At 52.4% G+C, this 17,124-nt stretch overlaps 1 protein-coding gene and 1 long non-coding RNA gene across 5 annotated transcripts in view; one reads left to right on the top strand and one right to left on the bottom strand.

Annotated features, from left to right (window-relative positions):
* Positions 1-11,554, bottom strand: part of LOC126941282 (uncharacterized) — a 29,184-nt gene extending 17,630 nt beyond the window's left edge. For 3 of the 4 annotated variants that reach the window (XR_007721235.1, XR_007721232.1, XR_007721233.1), the window contains exon 1: positions 7,885-7,970. This is a non-coding gene — a long non-coding RNA (uncharacterized LOC126941282). Of the gene's footprint in view, positions 1-7,884; positions 7,971-11,046 lie in introns of those variants that run through there. The other variant, XR_007721234.1, reaches the window with a different exon arrangement.
* Positions 11,555-11,775: 221 nt separating this feature from the next.
* Positions 11,776-17,124, top strand: part of GATA6 (GATA binding protein 6) — a 32,854-nt gene continuing 27,505 nt past the window's right edge. Inside the window, exons 1-2 of the mRNA XM_050767621.1 lie at positions 11,776-12,062; positions 13,494-14,665. Of these exons, the coding sequence (XP_050623578.1) occupies positions 13,531-14,665 (1,135 nt within the window). The 5' untranslated portion in view covers positions 11,776-12,062; positions 13,494-13,530. The remainder of the gene's footprint in view (positions 12,063-13,493; positions 14,666-17,124) is intronic.

Raw genomic sequence — 17,124 nt, 5'->3', positions numbered from 1 at the left:
AAATCATAGTCTTAAAGGAGAGTCAATAGGGAACAGAGAAACATAAACTATAAACATTGGAGGTTACTGCTAATTGATAACTACTTTGAAATGAAGAATTAAAAGCTATAGTGTAAATCAACCAGAAAGTGATTTGATTTTTTTTCTTCACTCAGGGTGGGCTTGAATAATTTGAATTTTAAAAATGCTACATGCCCACAACTCTTCAGAAACATAACTAGCACTTAAAGCATGGGAGGCCTCTTGTATGCCAAGGTTAAATTGGTTCTGGACTATTCATGAGTATTGTTGCCATGGACATGAAGTGATTATGTAGGAACAAAACCCACTGTTCCTCTTCCAGTTTGTCAGGTGAGATCTCATGGAGGAGGTAGAATCTCAGGGACTGGTGGAATAGGAAAGGAGGAAGTTTGAATTTCTCTTTCTTTCTTTTTTCTTTTTTATTTCTTTGAGATGGAGTTTTGTTCTTTTGCCCAGGCTGGAATGAAGTGGTGCGATCTTGGCTCACTGCAAACTCTGCCCCTGGGTTCAAGCGATTCTCCTGCCTCAGCCTCCTGAGAAGCTGGGATTACAGGCGTGTGCCACCACACCCGGCTAATTTTTACATTTTTAGCAAGAGAGTGTTTCGCCATGTTGGCCAGGCTGGTCCTGCTATGGGCCAGGCCCTGCTCTGGGCTCTGGGGAAACCATGGTGAGCAGAATAGACAAGTCTCGCTCTGTCGTCCAGGTTAGAGTGCAGTGGCGCGATCTCACTGCAACCTCCGCCTCCTGGGTTCATGCCATTCTCCTGCCTCAGCCTCCCAAGCAGCTGGGACTACAGGCGTCTGCCATCACACCTGGCTAATTTTTTGTATTTTTAGTAGAGATGGGGTTTCACCGTGCTAGCAAGGATGGTCTCGATCTCCTGACCTCGTGATCCGCCCGCCTTGGCCTCCCAAAGTGCTGGGATTACAGGTGTGAGCCACCGTGTCTGGCTGTGTTGAGCTTACATTCTAGTGTTCCAGCCTAATTTTATTATTTTGAGTTCCACTTTAATGCCCCAAATCTAATTATAATTTACTTTAGGAGACTCAGTCATGACTTGGCCCTCATAGCATGCAACAGTGATCTCTCTGTCTGAAGAGGTTTTCATCCTTGAGGTCAATTTTCCAGTGAATACACTTAGAGATCTGATCATTGCTTCCTCATTGACACTCTTTATCTTTTGCTGTAAAAGGTGTATTTTTGCATCTACAGTTTTGGTATAATTTTGTAGTTAAAAAATCTTTGCATGTATCCGAATCCTGCCAATCTCTCCGCTTTCTTGCTGGCACTTCACACTAAGGCTCCAGTTAATTATCTTTGCTTCTTCTCACTTCCTAAACCTTGTCTGATTAAGTCATTTCTCAAAACTCAGTTTTAAGAGTTTTAAAACTCAGTGAGTTTTAAGACTCCTCCAGGAAGCCTTCCCTGGTTGCACTCCAACAGTCCCTTGATTTCTCTCTACGGTGGCACTTGCCACCTGGTGTGACAATTTTCTGTAACCTTGTCTGCCTCTCCTGACTGTCTGGGAGCAGCTTGAGGGCAGGGCATTGTCACACATCTTTGCACCCCTAGTACCCGCCATAGTGTTTGTCTCAGCAGGATCATGGAGTTTGAATGACCAAATAAAACAAACAAAAACTTACTTGCACTATCAGCTAGGGACAGACAGGGTGAGTTGTTGATTGCAAATAATTCCCTGTAGGAAATGTCCGATGCTCACAAAAGCTTTTTCTTGTCTTTTCTTTTTAGTTTTGATCACCTTCCTACCTCACTTCTTTGAGGCCTTGGTACCTCCTCTCTTCCTCTTAAAAAGTGGCCTGAAATAGAAGTTTGTGTTTTTGCTTATTTATCAAACATCTCAAACAGCCTGTATGGTGAGCCAAACACTCTTCTAAGCATTTGATAAATATTAATTCATTTAATCTTCATGAAAATCATATATATATGTGGTTTTTTTGAGAAGGGTCTTGCTGTGTTGCCCAGGCTGGAGTGCAGTGGCGTGATCTCAGCTCATTGCAACCTCCACCTCCTGGGTTCAAGCGATTCTTATGCCTCGGCCTCCTGGGTAGCTGGGATTACAGGTGCCTGCCACCATGTCCAGCTAATTTTTGTATTTTTAGTAGAGACAGGGTTTCACCATGTTGGCCAGGGAGGTCTTGAGCTCCTGACCTCAGGTGATCCACCTGCCTCGGCTTCCGAAAGTGCTGGGATTACAGGCGTGAGCCACCGTGCCTGGCCAGGAGTAGAGATATTAAGGAACATGCCCAAGATCACACAACTAAAGAGAAACAGCAAGATGCATATCTGGGATTTGAACCCATGCCTCCATAACTGGTGCTTAATCTAGCTCCAGGTGCAGAGGGGCAGGGAGCTGCTGCAGCAGTTGCACTGGGTAGACCCTTTCCTATGCACCTAGCCTTTTGCACTTCTGCCCAAAGCGTGCTGAGCTCTGGACAGAAAGATGACTTTGAAAGGTAGAGGTTGACAGCTTTGTGGATCCACATTGTGGTTTTTGGCTAGAGTTTGCTGGGCACTGGTAGTCAATCTTTAAAAATGGTATAATATTCACACTTTTTTTGGTTGGATAATTGCATGCCTTTAATTTGTGGTATTATAAACAGCAGTAATCTAGCTTAAGAGTAGCCAGAAAAAGTTATTTGATATCCGTTAAGTCAGGTTTCTATCTTTATCTACCTCTGTAGAGGTGAATATTATTATGGCCAGGAAAAAGTAACATTGTAATATACTCTAAAGGGTGTCTCTTGAGTGGATAGATTAAAAATAAAAACCCCTTCTGAAGAAGGTAGGCAACTACTCTGCTTCCTTCCCTAACAGGCTAACACAATTTTCCACTTCGGTATCATGATAATTTGGCTCTCTGTAGGACATGAACATTAAAGGCGGGGGCGGGGGGGGGGAATCATACCTTTCTTAGTCCAGTGACTTAGAACAGTGATTAAAAAAAAAAAAATACCTACTTAAACTGCTGCCACCTAAAATGTTTACCTTAGAAAACTCTGATAGTTCAAGATAAATGAAAACATTAGCTCATGCAAAAGAATTGCTTATTTGGTAAGTATGAAGTCCCCTTAGAGTAATCATTGAGAATAAGGGAGTCCATCCTCAGTGATTGCTTTTGGTCAGCGTTCTGTGGTTCAGTGGGCTTATATTCACAGGCAAAGAATAAATAATTTAGATAGCAACTTCTATCGGAAGACATTTCAGTGGTTTGAAAATCTTGACTCTAAGTTAACTGTTTCAGCCTTTGGAAATGGATCATCCCTTTTGTTTAGCCCACTGGTGTAGTATTTAGATTAAAGTGTAAGTTTGTATTTAACCCGACAGAAACCAAAGAGCCAGATCAGTCACATGCTAGCGGTCTTCCTGGGGCCCTGACAGATGTACATGCAGGAAAGGGGACTGAAGTCATTAGTTTGTGATTAATGTTTGCAGAAAACAATATTTTTACCATTTTATGTATGTAGCAACTGAGTCACGAAGAGGTTAAGTGTCTTGCCCTTGATTATAAGGCTGTTTAGTAGTCCAGGAAAATCTAGCACTCATGCATGCACATTGACCATAATTTTGCATCCAATTATCTCTCTCTCTCTCTCTTTTAAATTGAGACAAGGTCTTACACCCAGGCTGGAGTGCAGTGATCTAGACTCACTGCAACCTCCAACTACCGGGTTCAAGTGATTCTCCCACCTCAGCCTCCCGACTAGCTGGGACTAAAGGCACACGCCACTATGCCTGGCTAATTTTTGCGGTTTTTGTAGAGAGAGGCTTTCACCATGTTGGCCAGGCTGGTCTCGAACTCCTGACCTCAGGTGATCTGCCCGCCTCAACCTACCAAAGTGTTGGGATTAAAAAAAAAAAATACCTACTTAAACTGCTGCCACCTAAAATGTTTACCTTAGTCAGAAAACTCTGATAGTTCAAGATAAATGAAAACATTACAGCCATGAGCCACCGCACCTTGCCTTTTAAAAATTATTGTTTTTATTTTGACAGAGGGTTTTGCTCTGTTGCCCAGGCTGGACTGCAGTGGTGTGATCATAGCTCACTGCTGCCTTGAACTCCTGAGCTCAAGCGATACTCCCATCTCAGCCTCTTGAATTCTCACCAATTCTGTTTTGTGAATTACAGTTTCTGTACTTGCCCACAGGCAGGTTACAGGCTAGAAGTGAGAACTAAAACAAGAGGATGCTGACAATCGCTTTCAAGGGGAAGGGACCTACCCAGGCTTGCTATGGGTAACAGAACTGACACAGGGGCTGACGTTCCCCCTGGGCCTGGCCCTCTTGGACCTTCTGGCTCTCCGCTGATTCCCAAAGGCTTCTGTCCATGAGGATTCAATCAGCCTCAGGACGGCTGGCTGGGCTGGGGGGCAGGAGGGTTGTAAATCTGGGAGAGCTGCAAAGTATTCAGGGTCTTGAACTTTATCAGGTTTGAATGTGTGATTGTGAAAGTAAAGAGCAGAGAAATGACAGCACTCAGTAAATCAAACGTAGAGAAGATCAGAACTGTCAAAGACAAGAGAAAAACAGGCGCTGGGCACAAACCGGGCAGAAAAGCTGCAGGGACGGGAAGACTTTTATGTTCCCTCCAGACTTTGCCTTCTGAAAAACAAATCTCTTTCCCTGTCATTTTATCTAGAGAAGAGTATTATTTGTTATATCCCATAAATTCCTTTTTAAAGTTTTCATTATGAAGGTTTAGATCTTCTTTTAGAAGATAGGGTGCTATAAGAAAAAAAAACAAAACAGAAAATCAGTTGAAAAATGACTGGAATGGCCTAGATTTTTTCCCTATCAATAACGTGTTCCCTAGCTTCTCAGAGATCTTTTTTTCTTCCTTCAAAAAAACAATGTGATTAAAGTATAATAAATCTGCATATATAGCAAAACCACATTGAAGAGTAAAAAGGCATAAGAGAAGTCTAAAGTTAGATGATCAGGTCACTTTAATTAGTTCTCTCCCCCCCTCCCCACCCCTGCTAATATCTAATGCCAGTCCTCAAGGTTACCCTTCTTAGTGATCTGTTAATTCACTCCTGTCTAGTGCCAGAAAGAGGTTCCCAGGAAGGGGTGCTGCTGGGACAGGGATTCTTTTGTTGGAGCAGAGGAGGAGCCTCAAGATTACTGTCTTTGTCCTGTAGAAGACATTGCAGAAGATCTGTTGCTGGCATTTGCAAGGGGAACAACAAGGGATGTCTCCTCTTCAAAGGAACCAGGACAAGTAGAGAACCTAATGTTTGTCTCACCCTTCACCTCCTTTCCTACCATAATGCAATAAATAAAGTCTTCACTGCTAGTACATAGAAAAGGCTTGAGACCTCTGGTCAATCACAGGTCCCAACTGAATGAGTGCTCAAAGAAGTTATTTACTGGGAATTAAGTTTGCTCCTGTTGGGCCAAACAAGAAATCGAAAGTTGGTGTAGTATATGAAAGTCTATTACAATAAATATTAGTAATAATATTCATATAGCGCTTACTATGTGCCAGGTACTATTAGCAGTTTACATGTAAGAAACCTTTTCATCCTCTTAGCAATCCTATAAGGGGAGTACTTTTATTATGCCCATTTTGCAGATGAAGAAACTGTGGCACAGAGAGGTTGGGCTATTTGCCATGATCACATAGCTAGTAAACGGTGGCATCAGGATTGAAACCCAGGCAGGCTGGCTCAGGGTCCTGCGCAGGCCCAATGGCTCCTAGAAATTCCCTCAGTGTATGAGCCACTCCTTTCTTTTCAAACCCACTGGGTTGCCTAGAGGGCAATCTGGACTTGAGTACTTTTTTAGAGAAGGGAAAAAGACTCAGTCATCTCCTTCCATCTTGGAAAGTGGGATTTTGCCCAACCGGCTTTACAGAGGTGCCAACCTTCTAGACTGTAAACACTTCAAAACTAGGAGCTAACTCTTCTCTTTCTTCCTTGTGCAGTGCATACTCAGTATGCACTGGGCAAGTGGCAGGGAGCTGGAGGACGGCAACCTGGTAGACAAGCCTTTGGTCCTAATTCTCTGCATATTTGCAACATAGCTGTATGGAGAGGTCATATTTCTGGGTAATTTTTTTGTTTGTTTCTTGGGCACATTTTGCCCCTTTAATTGACTCAAAGTGGGGCATTTGTAATTTAGCAAGTCTCCAAAAGCTGATTTCCTTCTTTTCCTTGCTTCCTTTTAGCATTCCCTGTCCCACACTTTTTGGTTTTGAAAAAACAAAACCAAAAAACTACTGAACAGTCAGGAAGGTCTTTGAGCTGAGACAGCCCAGGGACAGTGGCATATGGACCCTGGCCCTAGAACTGGCGTGGCCTGCACACCTTGTGATACCAGCAAAATCCAGGAAGAGCCTAGGTCCTGCCTGTCCAGTGGGTTGGACATTTCTCCATCTCTTTCACCTTCTTGGGAGCAGAAATGTTCCCTTTTCCTCTGATGCGCTAATTTTCCCCTCCCCAGAGGCCGGTGGGGTAAGGATTATGTAGGACGGATGATTTTTGGCATTCACCTTATTCGGAAAGATAAAAAAAGAGAAGCATCTTCCACTTCCCAGCCAGTGTGAGGGGGCAGACAGCAGACCCTGGGGTGCCTTTTGGAATTGAGAGTCCTGCCCCCACCATCTGCCAGAGAACACACTGGGGGAGGCAGAAGACTTGGGAAAGCCCCCTGCCGGGAAGCCAAGGGGTCTCGTCTGAAACTTACCCCCACCCCATCACCTCCTTGTCCTATTTCAAAGAGGTAGAAAAGGTTTACGCTGGTCTGGAATATGGACTCCTTTTACTTAAGGGAAGGAGAAAACTTCAAAAACATCACAACTGACTCCCCAATCTCACTTTTTAGTATTCAGGATCAGGAAACTGGATCTTCCCTGCCGTCACCCTTTGGTGAAAGGGAAGGGATCACTCCAGGGGCAGGGCCTCGGCCCAGCTGGCAGCCCTAGGCTTTATGTAGTGATGCCAGTAGCAATTAATAATGATAATAAATACCACACTTCAAACCAAACCCAAGCCGAGGATGACTGAATGATTGGACCTCTGCCTCCCACCTGCGTGCGGTTACTCTGCGAGTCCACACCCTCCCGGGCAGCCTCAGTTCCACCCACCACCTTCAGCCTGGGATTCAAAGGGAGCGCTGCCCCAGGACCAGCGACGTGGACCAGCACACTGCCCCTTAGCAGACCCACAGGGAGTGGGATGGTAGGTGGGGGCGGTTGGCTTTTATCTTTATTATTTAGTGTCAGAAAATAATCAAAACGGGGTGGTAATTTCGGCCCCCTGAGCTCGGTTTAGTTTTTCCGCGAAGTGCAGGGGGGCCGTTTTAAGATCCCCACCTGGAGCTCCAGAGCTCCCGGGGACCCCCGTGTCCACCCCGTCTCCCAGGGCCTGGCACTCCCTGGCCCCGCAGCCCGGGAACCTCCACCTTCCCCAGGCGGCAGCCACAGGTCCCGCTGGGCCCATCTGAGGTCTGCGGCCGCCGAAGTCGGGGTCTTAGGGCGTCAGGGAGCAACCAGGCCTCGGGGAGGGAGGCCGGCGCCGGCGCGGAATTTCTTTATCGGGATTTGAGAGCCGCAAGCTTCTCCTTCGCTGCTTTAAGCGATCACGGAAAGACACCTTTCGATCTTTTGTCAGACATTTTGGCCCTTAATAGCTAAATTTATTTGGTTTAAAGCGGTTACGGGAGAAGCAGGGAGGGAAAATCTTTCGTCGGTCATTGGGTGGCCTAGATAACAGACTTGGAGAGAGAGGGGAGAAGAAAGTAAAAAGGTTAATGGATGAGGGGAGGGCTGGAGGCGCCCGGCGTGGGGCTTTTACGGCGACCCTCCCCCGACCGCCCCCTTATCGCGGCCCGAACTTACCCGCGGCGCAGCGAGTACATTAAGTCACGTAAACAGCGCGGAGAGGAATGCCACCGCGGTGACCTTTCGTGCGCCGCCGCCGCGAGCCCACCTCCGCGCCGTGCTGGCGGCCGCCGGCGGCGCGCGGGGGTCGGCCGGGGGCTGCGCCGGGCGAGGGGCCTCCGGGCCGGGCCTGGCCTGCGTAACGCGCCGGGCCTTGATTCCGACCGCCCGGGGACCCCGGCGCTGGCTCTGCGCGGTCCTTCCCCCGAAGTGGCCGGCGGCGGGGAGCCGGCGCTGGGGGTGGGGGCGACCTTTGAGTTTCCGCCGCCACCACCTGACGTTTCTAAAGAGTGTTTTTGGTTTTCCGAGATTTAAACTTAAAAGAAAGAAAGAAAATCACCGCCAGGACTCTGGTCGACGGCCTACGGTGCAGTGCGACCACTGAGTGGGGGACACGCCGCCTGGAACTCGCCACTGGCCCCAGACGCTGGCAGGGGTGGGGGGCTCTAAGGTGACCCTGGGTCCTTGGGTAAAAGCGTCCCGAGACGGGAAGAAATATGGTATAAGCGAGAAGGCCTCATAAATCTGGGCTGTTAAAAATCTAAGTTAAAAATATGTTTTAAGTCAGAAATGCATTCTTTTTCTTTATGAAACATCGCCGAAGCAGCCAGTTTTGTGACAGGATAGTAAAATGAGCGTGAGTTCGCGGGGGTGGAGGTGCACCGGGACGCGGGTCCTTGCCGGGTCTCGCCGCTCCTCCGGAAGCGGCGCAAGACTGGGTCCCCAAACACCCTTCCCGTTTGGCAGCCAAGCCCCCGCCCCCTGCCCAATTGGCTGCAGTGTTCTGGGTGGATTTGAATCGCGAATAGTGGTGTGGCGCGGCCCAAATAAATCAATCCTGGGGACAGGCCGCGCCCGGGAGCCAGCCCTCTGTGAGGGTAAGGGGAACGACTCGCCCAGGAGGGGCCGCTCATTGGGTCTAAACAGTCCGGAGAGAAACGGTTTCGTTCAAGATTAGCAAATCCCGAAAGAGGAGACAGGCGGGGGTGGAAAAAAAAAAAAGGAAAAGAAGGAAAAGAAAAAATATATATATACCCACGAAGAAAACAGGAACTTTTAAGAGCTGTCCGTGTACTTTGGACACTAGTGGGTGCCTTCTCCCCAGCTCTTGGGTTTCTCCCTAGTTTGGGGTGCACCTCTTCCCTCAGAACTTCCTAATCTGCCGGCCTTCTAGACCAGCTGGGGCGCGCCCAGGAAGCTCCACGAGCGGGCCTGGGGCTCATGGGAGTGGCTTTGAAAACATGCTTGTCTTCCCCAGAGTTGTCCCTAGCGCCAAAGATGCACTGGGGAAAAGGCACATTGGAGAGGTCAGGCAGCTTGGTTTTCTGTCTGAATCAACTGTACGAGTTAAACAGTTTTATTTTGAAATTAACCAACACACACAAAAACAACAACAACATTCACTACCCATTCCCTCGTTTGGTTGGAAAACCAGTCTGAAAAAATAAATACAATCTGTGACCATGAAAAGGAGCAATCACTTATTTTTCCCATTTGTTTTGAACATTATTTTTAAAAATAGATTGGGAATCTGGAGGGTAAAATGCCGGGTCCCTTCCCGAGCCCTTAGAGCCCGAAGGTTGTCGAATCGGTCAATGTCCACCCCGCCGCTCACCTCTGTCCCAGCAGCGCCGGGGCCAGCGCGCCCTTCTGCCGCGTCTGCGGAGCTGCGGGAAAAGCAGGTCCCCGGGGGGTATCGAGTGTCCAGGGATTTCCACGCAGACATCCTTGTACTTGCAAATACAAAGAAACACACAGGACAGAGATCAGGCTCGCGCCAGGGCTCGATCTCCTCGGGGCTCAGGGTTGGAGGCCATTCACAGCCTGGACACAAACTGAGCCAGAAAGTTTATTTTTAGCAAACAAGATAGAGTTTTTAGAAAATTGCTTTTAATAGCAAACCTGAGAAACATTATTTCAAAACGTTGGAATCAAAGGAAATCAAATGTCCACAACACATTTCCGTCACTGCTTACAATTGAGCTTCTGCAGAACCCAGTCCACTTAAACATTTGGTGAAACTCACGAAAAGAACCAAAAGCAAGGCATTCCGGGTCCTGGAGGGGGCTGAGCGGCCGGGCGGACGCCTGGCTATCTCTTCTGGGAGTCGCGCATTCAATCGCACTCAGGTTAAAATTTAAAGCCCCTGGATCCTGCTCCAGTAGCCAACCTCTCCATTCCAGAGTTTTCTACCTTCAGCCTTTTCAAAATGTGGCCACGCTGAAACTGGGAGCCGCCGCAGTGATTGGGGGAGGCAAAGTGGATTGTAATAAAAGTGACTAAATTGGACGAGAACGGTTTCTGGACCTTCTCGGTAGCAATTTAAAATTCAGAAGTGTTTAGAAGCAATTTACAACGAAGAATGAAAAAAGAAGAATTCTCTCCAACTTCCTGAATTCCTCGCCCCTTCCTCCGCACTGCCAGGCCCTGTCCCCGCTCCCCCAGGAGCCACAAGTTCACAACTCACAGTTACATGCAGAGGAAACAACGCTTAGCGACGAGGTCTCACCGTCTCTGGAAACCATACTTTACAACGCACCTCCCCACCCGAGTTCAACTCTGCACAGGCTCCTCTCCCTTCCCTAACTGGGAAAACACGAAAATAAAAACAAAACAAAAAACCAGAGCCCAAACGCTTTCTGGGAGACCGACCTTCAGAAAATCATTTACTTCGATTTACCTGGCGGGGGGGGGGGGGGGGGGGGGGGGGGGGGGGGGGGGGGGGGGGGGGGGGCGGGGGGGAAAGCATAAAAATGCATTCTCACAAAAACAACTCCTCTTGTCCTAAACTCTCCCTCGGCAGCCTTCTGGGGTCACGTCTGTCGGAAGAAATCCTTTCTGTGAGCGAAAGGGAGCGAGACATATATCACGGCTCCTGCAGCGGACGAGCCTGCGGCCGCGCGAGTCGCCGCTGACAGATCGGCGCTGATAACCCCACGACGTTCATTTCCAGTCCCTTTGCCCGCTAGGGACCGTATCAGTTTGTACAGAGTTGTGATAACTGTTTGGAGTGAGCGAAGAGGGGGTGTGTATATGAACGTGGGGGTGGGGAAGCAGCATTCAGCTCTGGGTCCAGGGAAGGTGACACCCCCTCTTCGCAGTGACTTATCTGCGACTTACCTGAAACTCTCCAGGGAAATCTCCGTGCAAACGGGACATCAAAAGTTGGAGAGCGTCCTCGAACACCACTGATGTGGAAGCCCTTTTCCATTCTGCGCACCCCATAGACTACCTTTCCGTACAGGACCACCCGAGTTAAAGTTCCCAAAAGTCAACTGGGGAATTTTGTCGTGAGGTTCCCGAAACCACCACGACCTGAGCCCTAGCATCCCGAGATAGGGTCGGAGAAAGTTTAAGGTCGGTCTCACACAATCGCAGGGCAAAAAGCACATTTGCTGTGAAGGGGCTAGGCGGGGTTGGGGGACGGGGGGGGGGGGCGCAGAGCACATTCCCCCCTCCTTCTGGGGGCGTGCTGACCCAGGGGCTGGAGCGCCCCTCCCGCCGCGGCGGCGGCGCGGGGCTGTGCACTGCGAACTACTCCCGTGCCAAGGCTCCCTCCTCCTCCCTCGTGTGGGTGTGTGTGTGCGACTGCGGGAGCGGGAGGGTGCACAGCCGCTGTGTGGGTGCGGGTCGCCAGCCAGGTCAGGCGTTCTGTGGCCTCCGCCCCTCCCCCGGCATCCCTGGGCTCGGCGCCCCCCGGGTGGACTCGCCCCCACTCCGGGCACAGGGCTCGCGGCTCAGCCCACGCCCGCAGGCAGCGCGGCGCTCATTGTCTGCCTGGGCGGCGCGCTCCCCTCCCCCTCGCCGTCCCTTCCCCACCCTCTTTTCTCTCCTCCCCTAGATCCCTCCTCCTCCTCTTCACCTCCAGCGCCCAGCTGCTCGCTGAGCGCAGTTCCGACCCACAGCCTGGCACCCTTCGGCGAGCGCTGTTTGTTTAGGGCTCGGTGAGTCCAATCAGGAGCGCTGGCTGCAGTTTTCCGGCAGAGCAGTAAGAGGCGCCTCCTCTCTCCTTTTTATTCACCAGCAGCGCGGCGCAGACCCCGGACTCGCGCTCGCCCGCTGGCGCCCTCGGCCTCTCTCCACGCCTGGGAACACCCTCCGCCGCGGCCGTTCTCCATGCGCAGCGCCCGCCCGAGGTTCGGCTGCTTCCTCCTCGCGCGATCTCCCCGCTTCCCTCCCCTCCACCCCTACTCGTCGCGGGCCCCTGGGCCTCCGGCGCTCCGGCCCTCTCCAGGCCGCGTTCGGCTCCAAGGGTGTCTCCCTCCTCCCCTCCGGGCGGGCTGAGGCGGCTCCCAGGCTCCCGGGACACCGCGGACCAACTTCTAGTCTCTTTTCCTCTCCTCGAAGCGCTTATCTGCGCGCAGCCTTATCTCCGAGTTATCTCGGCGCAAAGGGGCGGGAGCCGGTAGTTAGGCAGGCAGAGAAACTTCTTTCTTGCTATCTAGCCAGGTCTGTGTGTGGGCATTAATTTTAGTGTGGTAATCTCCGATGAGCCGAGGCGATTTGGAAGAGCAGCCTAGAGGAGGCCAGCCCGGCTGCATTTCGCCTCCCTCCCCCACTCCTCCGATTCTCCCTGTCATTCTTCCTGCTCTCCCCTTTGGGGTCGCCTCGGCTCTGGGGCAGTCTCACGCCCCCCCCGCCCCCAGCCCCTTGCGTTCCCCCTCCTTTTCTCTGCTCTCCGCTCCACCCCGCTACGTCCGATTCCGGGAGGGTCCGGCCTTTCTGCTGCTGGGGATGACCGCGGGGTGGGCCGGGCTGCCCGGCCGGCGTGAGCGCGCACGCTGGTGGCTGCAGGCGCGGGCCGTGTCTAAGGTGTGCGGCGCCGCGGGGACGCCGGTGGGGCTGGCGATTCCCGCCCCGCGAGCTCCCTGCTCTGCCTCTGCTGGGAAGGACCCGGACTGCTGCCCCCGCCCTGGCGTCCCACTTTCCCTGGGCCGAATGGCATTTCTCTCTGGGGCTCGCGTTCGGGCTGGTCAGCGCAGTCCGGGAAACTCTGGGAGAGCCAGTATAGGAGAACGCGGCGGTTTCGTTTTCGGGGACAGGTTGCCTCCCTTACGCGAACGGTTTTCCCGTGGGGAACCCTCACCCCGAGGCGTTTCGGGAGAGGGGCATCCGCAGAGAGGCGGGATGCTGCGGTGCCAACACGCACAGCTACTTAAATTCTTTTGTGTGTCATCAGCCCGGGGGAGACACTTTAGGGCGGAAGGAAAGCCTCATCCAGCTTCTGCGGATCACCCCTGGGATCTGGCGCGCGCACGGATAAAGGATGCGGCCGAGGGGGTGGGCGGGGAGGACGCGGCGACCGGAGCGGTGCCTTTGAGGGAGGGCTGGTATCCCAGTCCTTCCAGGGCCCTGTGGCGACTCCGCAGGCTCCTTTCCCCTCTCCCTTATTAATCCCCACGCCCCAGGCAGAAATGGGATCTTTGAGAAGTCTCTTCTCAAAGATCCCATTGGAGGTGGATCCCATTTGAACTAGAATAAAGGAGTGGAGGCGAGGTAGTGTGCAGCCTACGCTCTTGGTAACTCGTCTATCTCCTACCATCCCCGTCTCCCCCACCTCGCCTCAGGAGCTAGACGTCAGCTTGCAGCGGCGCCGGACCGTGGATGGCCTTGACTGACGGCGGCTGGTGCTTGCCGAAGCGCTTCGGGGCCGCAGGTGCGGACGCCAGCGACTCCGGAGCCTTTCCAGCGCGGGACCCCTCCACGCCGCCTTCCCCCATCTCTTCCTCGTCCTCCTCCTGCTCCCGGGGCGGAGAGCGGGGCCCCGGCGGCGCCAGCAACTGCGGGACGCCTCAGCTCGACGCGGAGGCAGCGGCTGGACCCCCGGCCCGCTCGCTGCTGCTCAGCTCATACGCTTCGCATCCCTTCGGGGTTCCCCACGGACCTTCGGCGCCTGGGGTCGCGGGCCCCGGGGGCAACCTGTCGAGTTGGGAGGACCTGCTGCTGTTCACTGACCTCGACCAAGCCGCGACCGCCAGCAAGCTGCTGTGGTCCAGCCGCGGCGCCAAGCTGAGCCCCTTCGCACCCGAGCAGCCGGAGGAGATGTACCAGACCCTCGCCGCTCTCTCCAGCCAGGGTCCGGCCGCCTACGATGGTGCGCCCGGCGGCTTCGTGCACTCTGCGGCCGCGGCTGCAGCAGCCGCGGCGGCGGCCAGCTCCCCGGTCTACGTGCCCACCACTCGCGTGGGTTCCATGCTGCCCGGCCTACCGTACCACCTGCAGGGGTCGGGCAGTGGGCCAGCCAACCACGCGGGCGGCGCGGGCGCGCACCCCGGCTGGCCCCAGGCCTCGGCCGACAGCCCCCCGTACGGCGGCGGAGGCGGAGCGGCTGGCGGTGGGGCCGCGGGGCCTGGCGGCGCTGGCTCGGCCGCGGCGCACGTCTCGGCGCGCTTCCCTTACTCGCCCAGCCCGCCCATGGCCAACGGCGCCGCGCGGGAGCCGGGAGGCTACGCGGCCGCGGGTAGTGGGGGCGCGGGAGGCGTGAGCGGCGGCGGCAGCAGCCTGGCGGCCATGGGCGGCCGCGAGCCCCAGTACAGCTCGCTGTCGGCGGCGCGGCCGCTGAACGGGACGTACCATCACCACCACCACCACCACCACCATCATCCGAGCCCCTACTCGCCCTACGTGGGGGCGCCACTGACGCCCGCCTGGCCTGCCGGACCCTTCGAGACCCCGGTGCTGCACAGCCTGCAGAGCCGCGCCGGAGCCCCGCTCCCGGTGCCCCGGGGCCCCAGTGCAGGTAAGGGTCGCGCCTCAGGGTCAGGTTGTGGGTCCAAAGCGCTGGGGCGCACGGGGGACGTGGAGCAGCTACTCCACTCTGTTTTCAGGACTTTGAGGCCCTGTTTTCAGGACTTTCTCGTCCGGGTGCACGGAGGTCGGCCTGGTCCCAGGAAGGATTTGCAGGCCTGTGGCTGGGTGAGGAGAGTCTGGTAGCGCTGAGGCGATTCTCTTGTGCCAAGTTCCTTTCCACGGAAGAGACTAAATGCACATCTGTACCTTTGTGCCTTGGAGAAGCTCAGGGCCTTGATGAGTAGTGAATGGCCTCTGCTACTGGGGAAAAACGAGGCTGGGAGGTAACTAAGAGCGCTTGAGCCTCATCGCAGACCCTACTTTGGGTGAGTGGAAGAGATTCCATGATGGGAGTAAGTCTGGGAGAGTGGCGGACACTTGATCCACCCTCAAACACACATACAAGCACTTGCAGACTCACCCAGTTTAACTCTCCAAAGGGTGTGTGTGTGTTTTCCTAGAGAAGGGTATTTAGAAAAGCACAACAGAAGAGCTTAGATGTTCCTAGGGAAGCTGGTTGGCGTCTTCTCTCCCACAAGGGAGAGAGGGAAAGAAAAGATGAGAGGGCACCTGGAGTGGTCAGACTTGTGACTTTATGCTGAAGGAGAGCTGGTGGATAGGCCCTTTTGCTTGGCATCAGCTGGGCCCTGGTCTGGGACTGCTGCTCACATGGCCAGGCTGCAACTCAGGCATCCTGGAGCTGGGGCACCTATTCTCCCTTCGAAGTTTAGCCCACCAGTTTTTCAGTTTCCAATTTGACTCATACTCTTAATTCCTGTGTCTGGGAGCCATTAGGGGGTAAACCGTGAAAATGCTATTGTCAAAAATACCTGGAAATGCCTCGTTTTGAAAAGTGTTTTGTTTACTCCAGCACAGGAGTGTGTGAGCCCTGTTAGGCTGCTTTTCTCAGATGCAACATTCTGCGTCTTTGGTGCTTTCAGCTGGCTTCTCTTACTATATATTTCACCTGTTTGATAATCTTTCTAAGGAAACAACACCTTTTTTTATTGTTGTTTGTTAGAGGGGAGGTGTGGGGGAGGCCCCTTGAGTCACAGAGGTGGCAGAGTGGAGGAAGGCACATTAATCCAAACAGTCCTACCCCGGTGTCTTGTGTATCCCAGGTCTGTGCTTCTCGTGGGAGCCTCGATGCTGCCTTTAGGGACAGCAAGTCAGTCCTTCTAGGGGCCAGGATTCCTTAGGATAAAATGGGACATTCCCAACCTTGTCTGCAAAAGACACCCTGGAAATGCAAGTGGTCTGAAAGTGAAGGAACAAATTTGAACAGCTCCCTGATAACCTAAGTTCTTTCTGTCTTCTTCCAAGTGCTGCAAGACTTGGTCTCAAAATTCCCTCTTTTTAATTTTGCTCTATCACCCAGTCTGGAGTGCAGTGGTCACTGTAACCTCCACCTCCTGGGTTCAAGTGATTCTCCTGCCTCAGCCTCCCGAGTAGCTGGGATTACAGGAACGTGCCGCCACACCTACTTTTTGTATTTTTAGTAGTTTTTGCCATATTGGTCAGGCTGGTTTTGAACTCTTGACTTCAGGTGATCCACCCACCTCGGCCTCCCAAAGTGCTGGGCTTATTAGGCGTGAGCCACCGCGCCCAGTGAAATTCCCTCTTTTTGCTTCTGCTGCAAAGCTGGCCCTGGAGACCATATTTCCGGTGTGTGGAATGGGATCGGGGACGCTGTTGAGATTTGCACTGTTGGCTTGGAACTTGAGAGTCAAGGGCTCTCTCTTCCTTACCGCTGCATAGGGACCCATGTTTGGCTCCCAGGAGCAGAGATGGAGAGACTGGGAATCTCTAAGGAGGCAATGGTTGGGTGTGAAGCTGCTTTTGTCAGTCGGGGAGTTCTGTAGGGAATGTGCAAGGGTGTGTGAGTTGGGTGAGGGCTAGCTGCAGCTTGAGCCAGCGCCTGCAACTCTGCCTATTTCTTGACATACCTTAGCTTGATCTCCAGGTTCCTTTCCTCCAATCTTCCAGCATTTCATATGGCTGAGAGAGTCTTTAGATGTTTACAGTAACTGGTTCTGTATGCGAAATCCCTTTAGAGGCAGTATGGGGCAGTTGTGGGCAAGTTAATATGTTGCTTTTTGTTTTAAATTTAGCCTATACTTTCCCTAATTTTTTCATCTTCTGGGCACACCACAGTTAGAGAAATTTTCTGTAGACCTAGATGATTTGTTATCTTTTAAGCATTTTTTTAAAAAAATTATGTTTAAAATAATGGGAAGGGATTTGGAAACACCCAGCTTTTGCATAGAGTCTGTTAGGAAATCAGGAAGCGACTGGGACCAAGCCAGTATTGGGGTGAAGGGTGGGGAGTGAGTGACCCTAACTTTGCTTGTCCTCACAGGTTCTCTGGGGCCAGCTTCCTAGCTAGGTTTCCTGTTTCTTAGATTTTTT

Source organism: Macaca thibetana, chromosome 18 (assembly GCF_024542745.1).
Source record: "Macaca thibetana thibetana isolate TM-01 chromosome 18, ASM2454274v1, whole genome shotgun sequence".
Taxonomy (NCBI): Eukaryota; Metazoa; Chordata; class Mammalia; order Primates; family Cercopithecidae; genus Macaca; species Macaca thibetana.
Note: the sequence above shows the minus strand (reverse complement) of the source record. Positions and strands in the feature narration are given on the sequence as shown.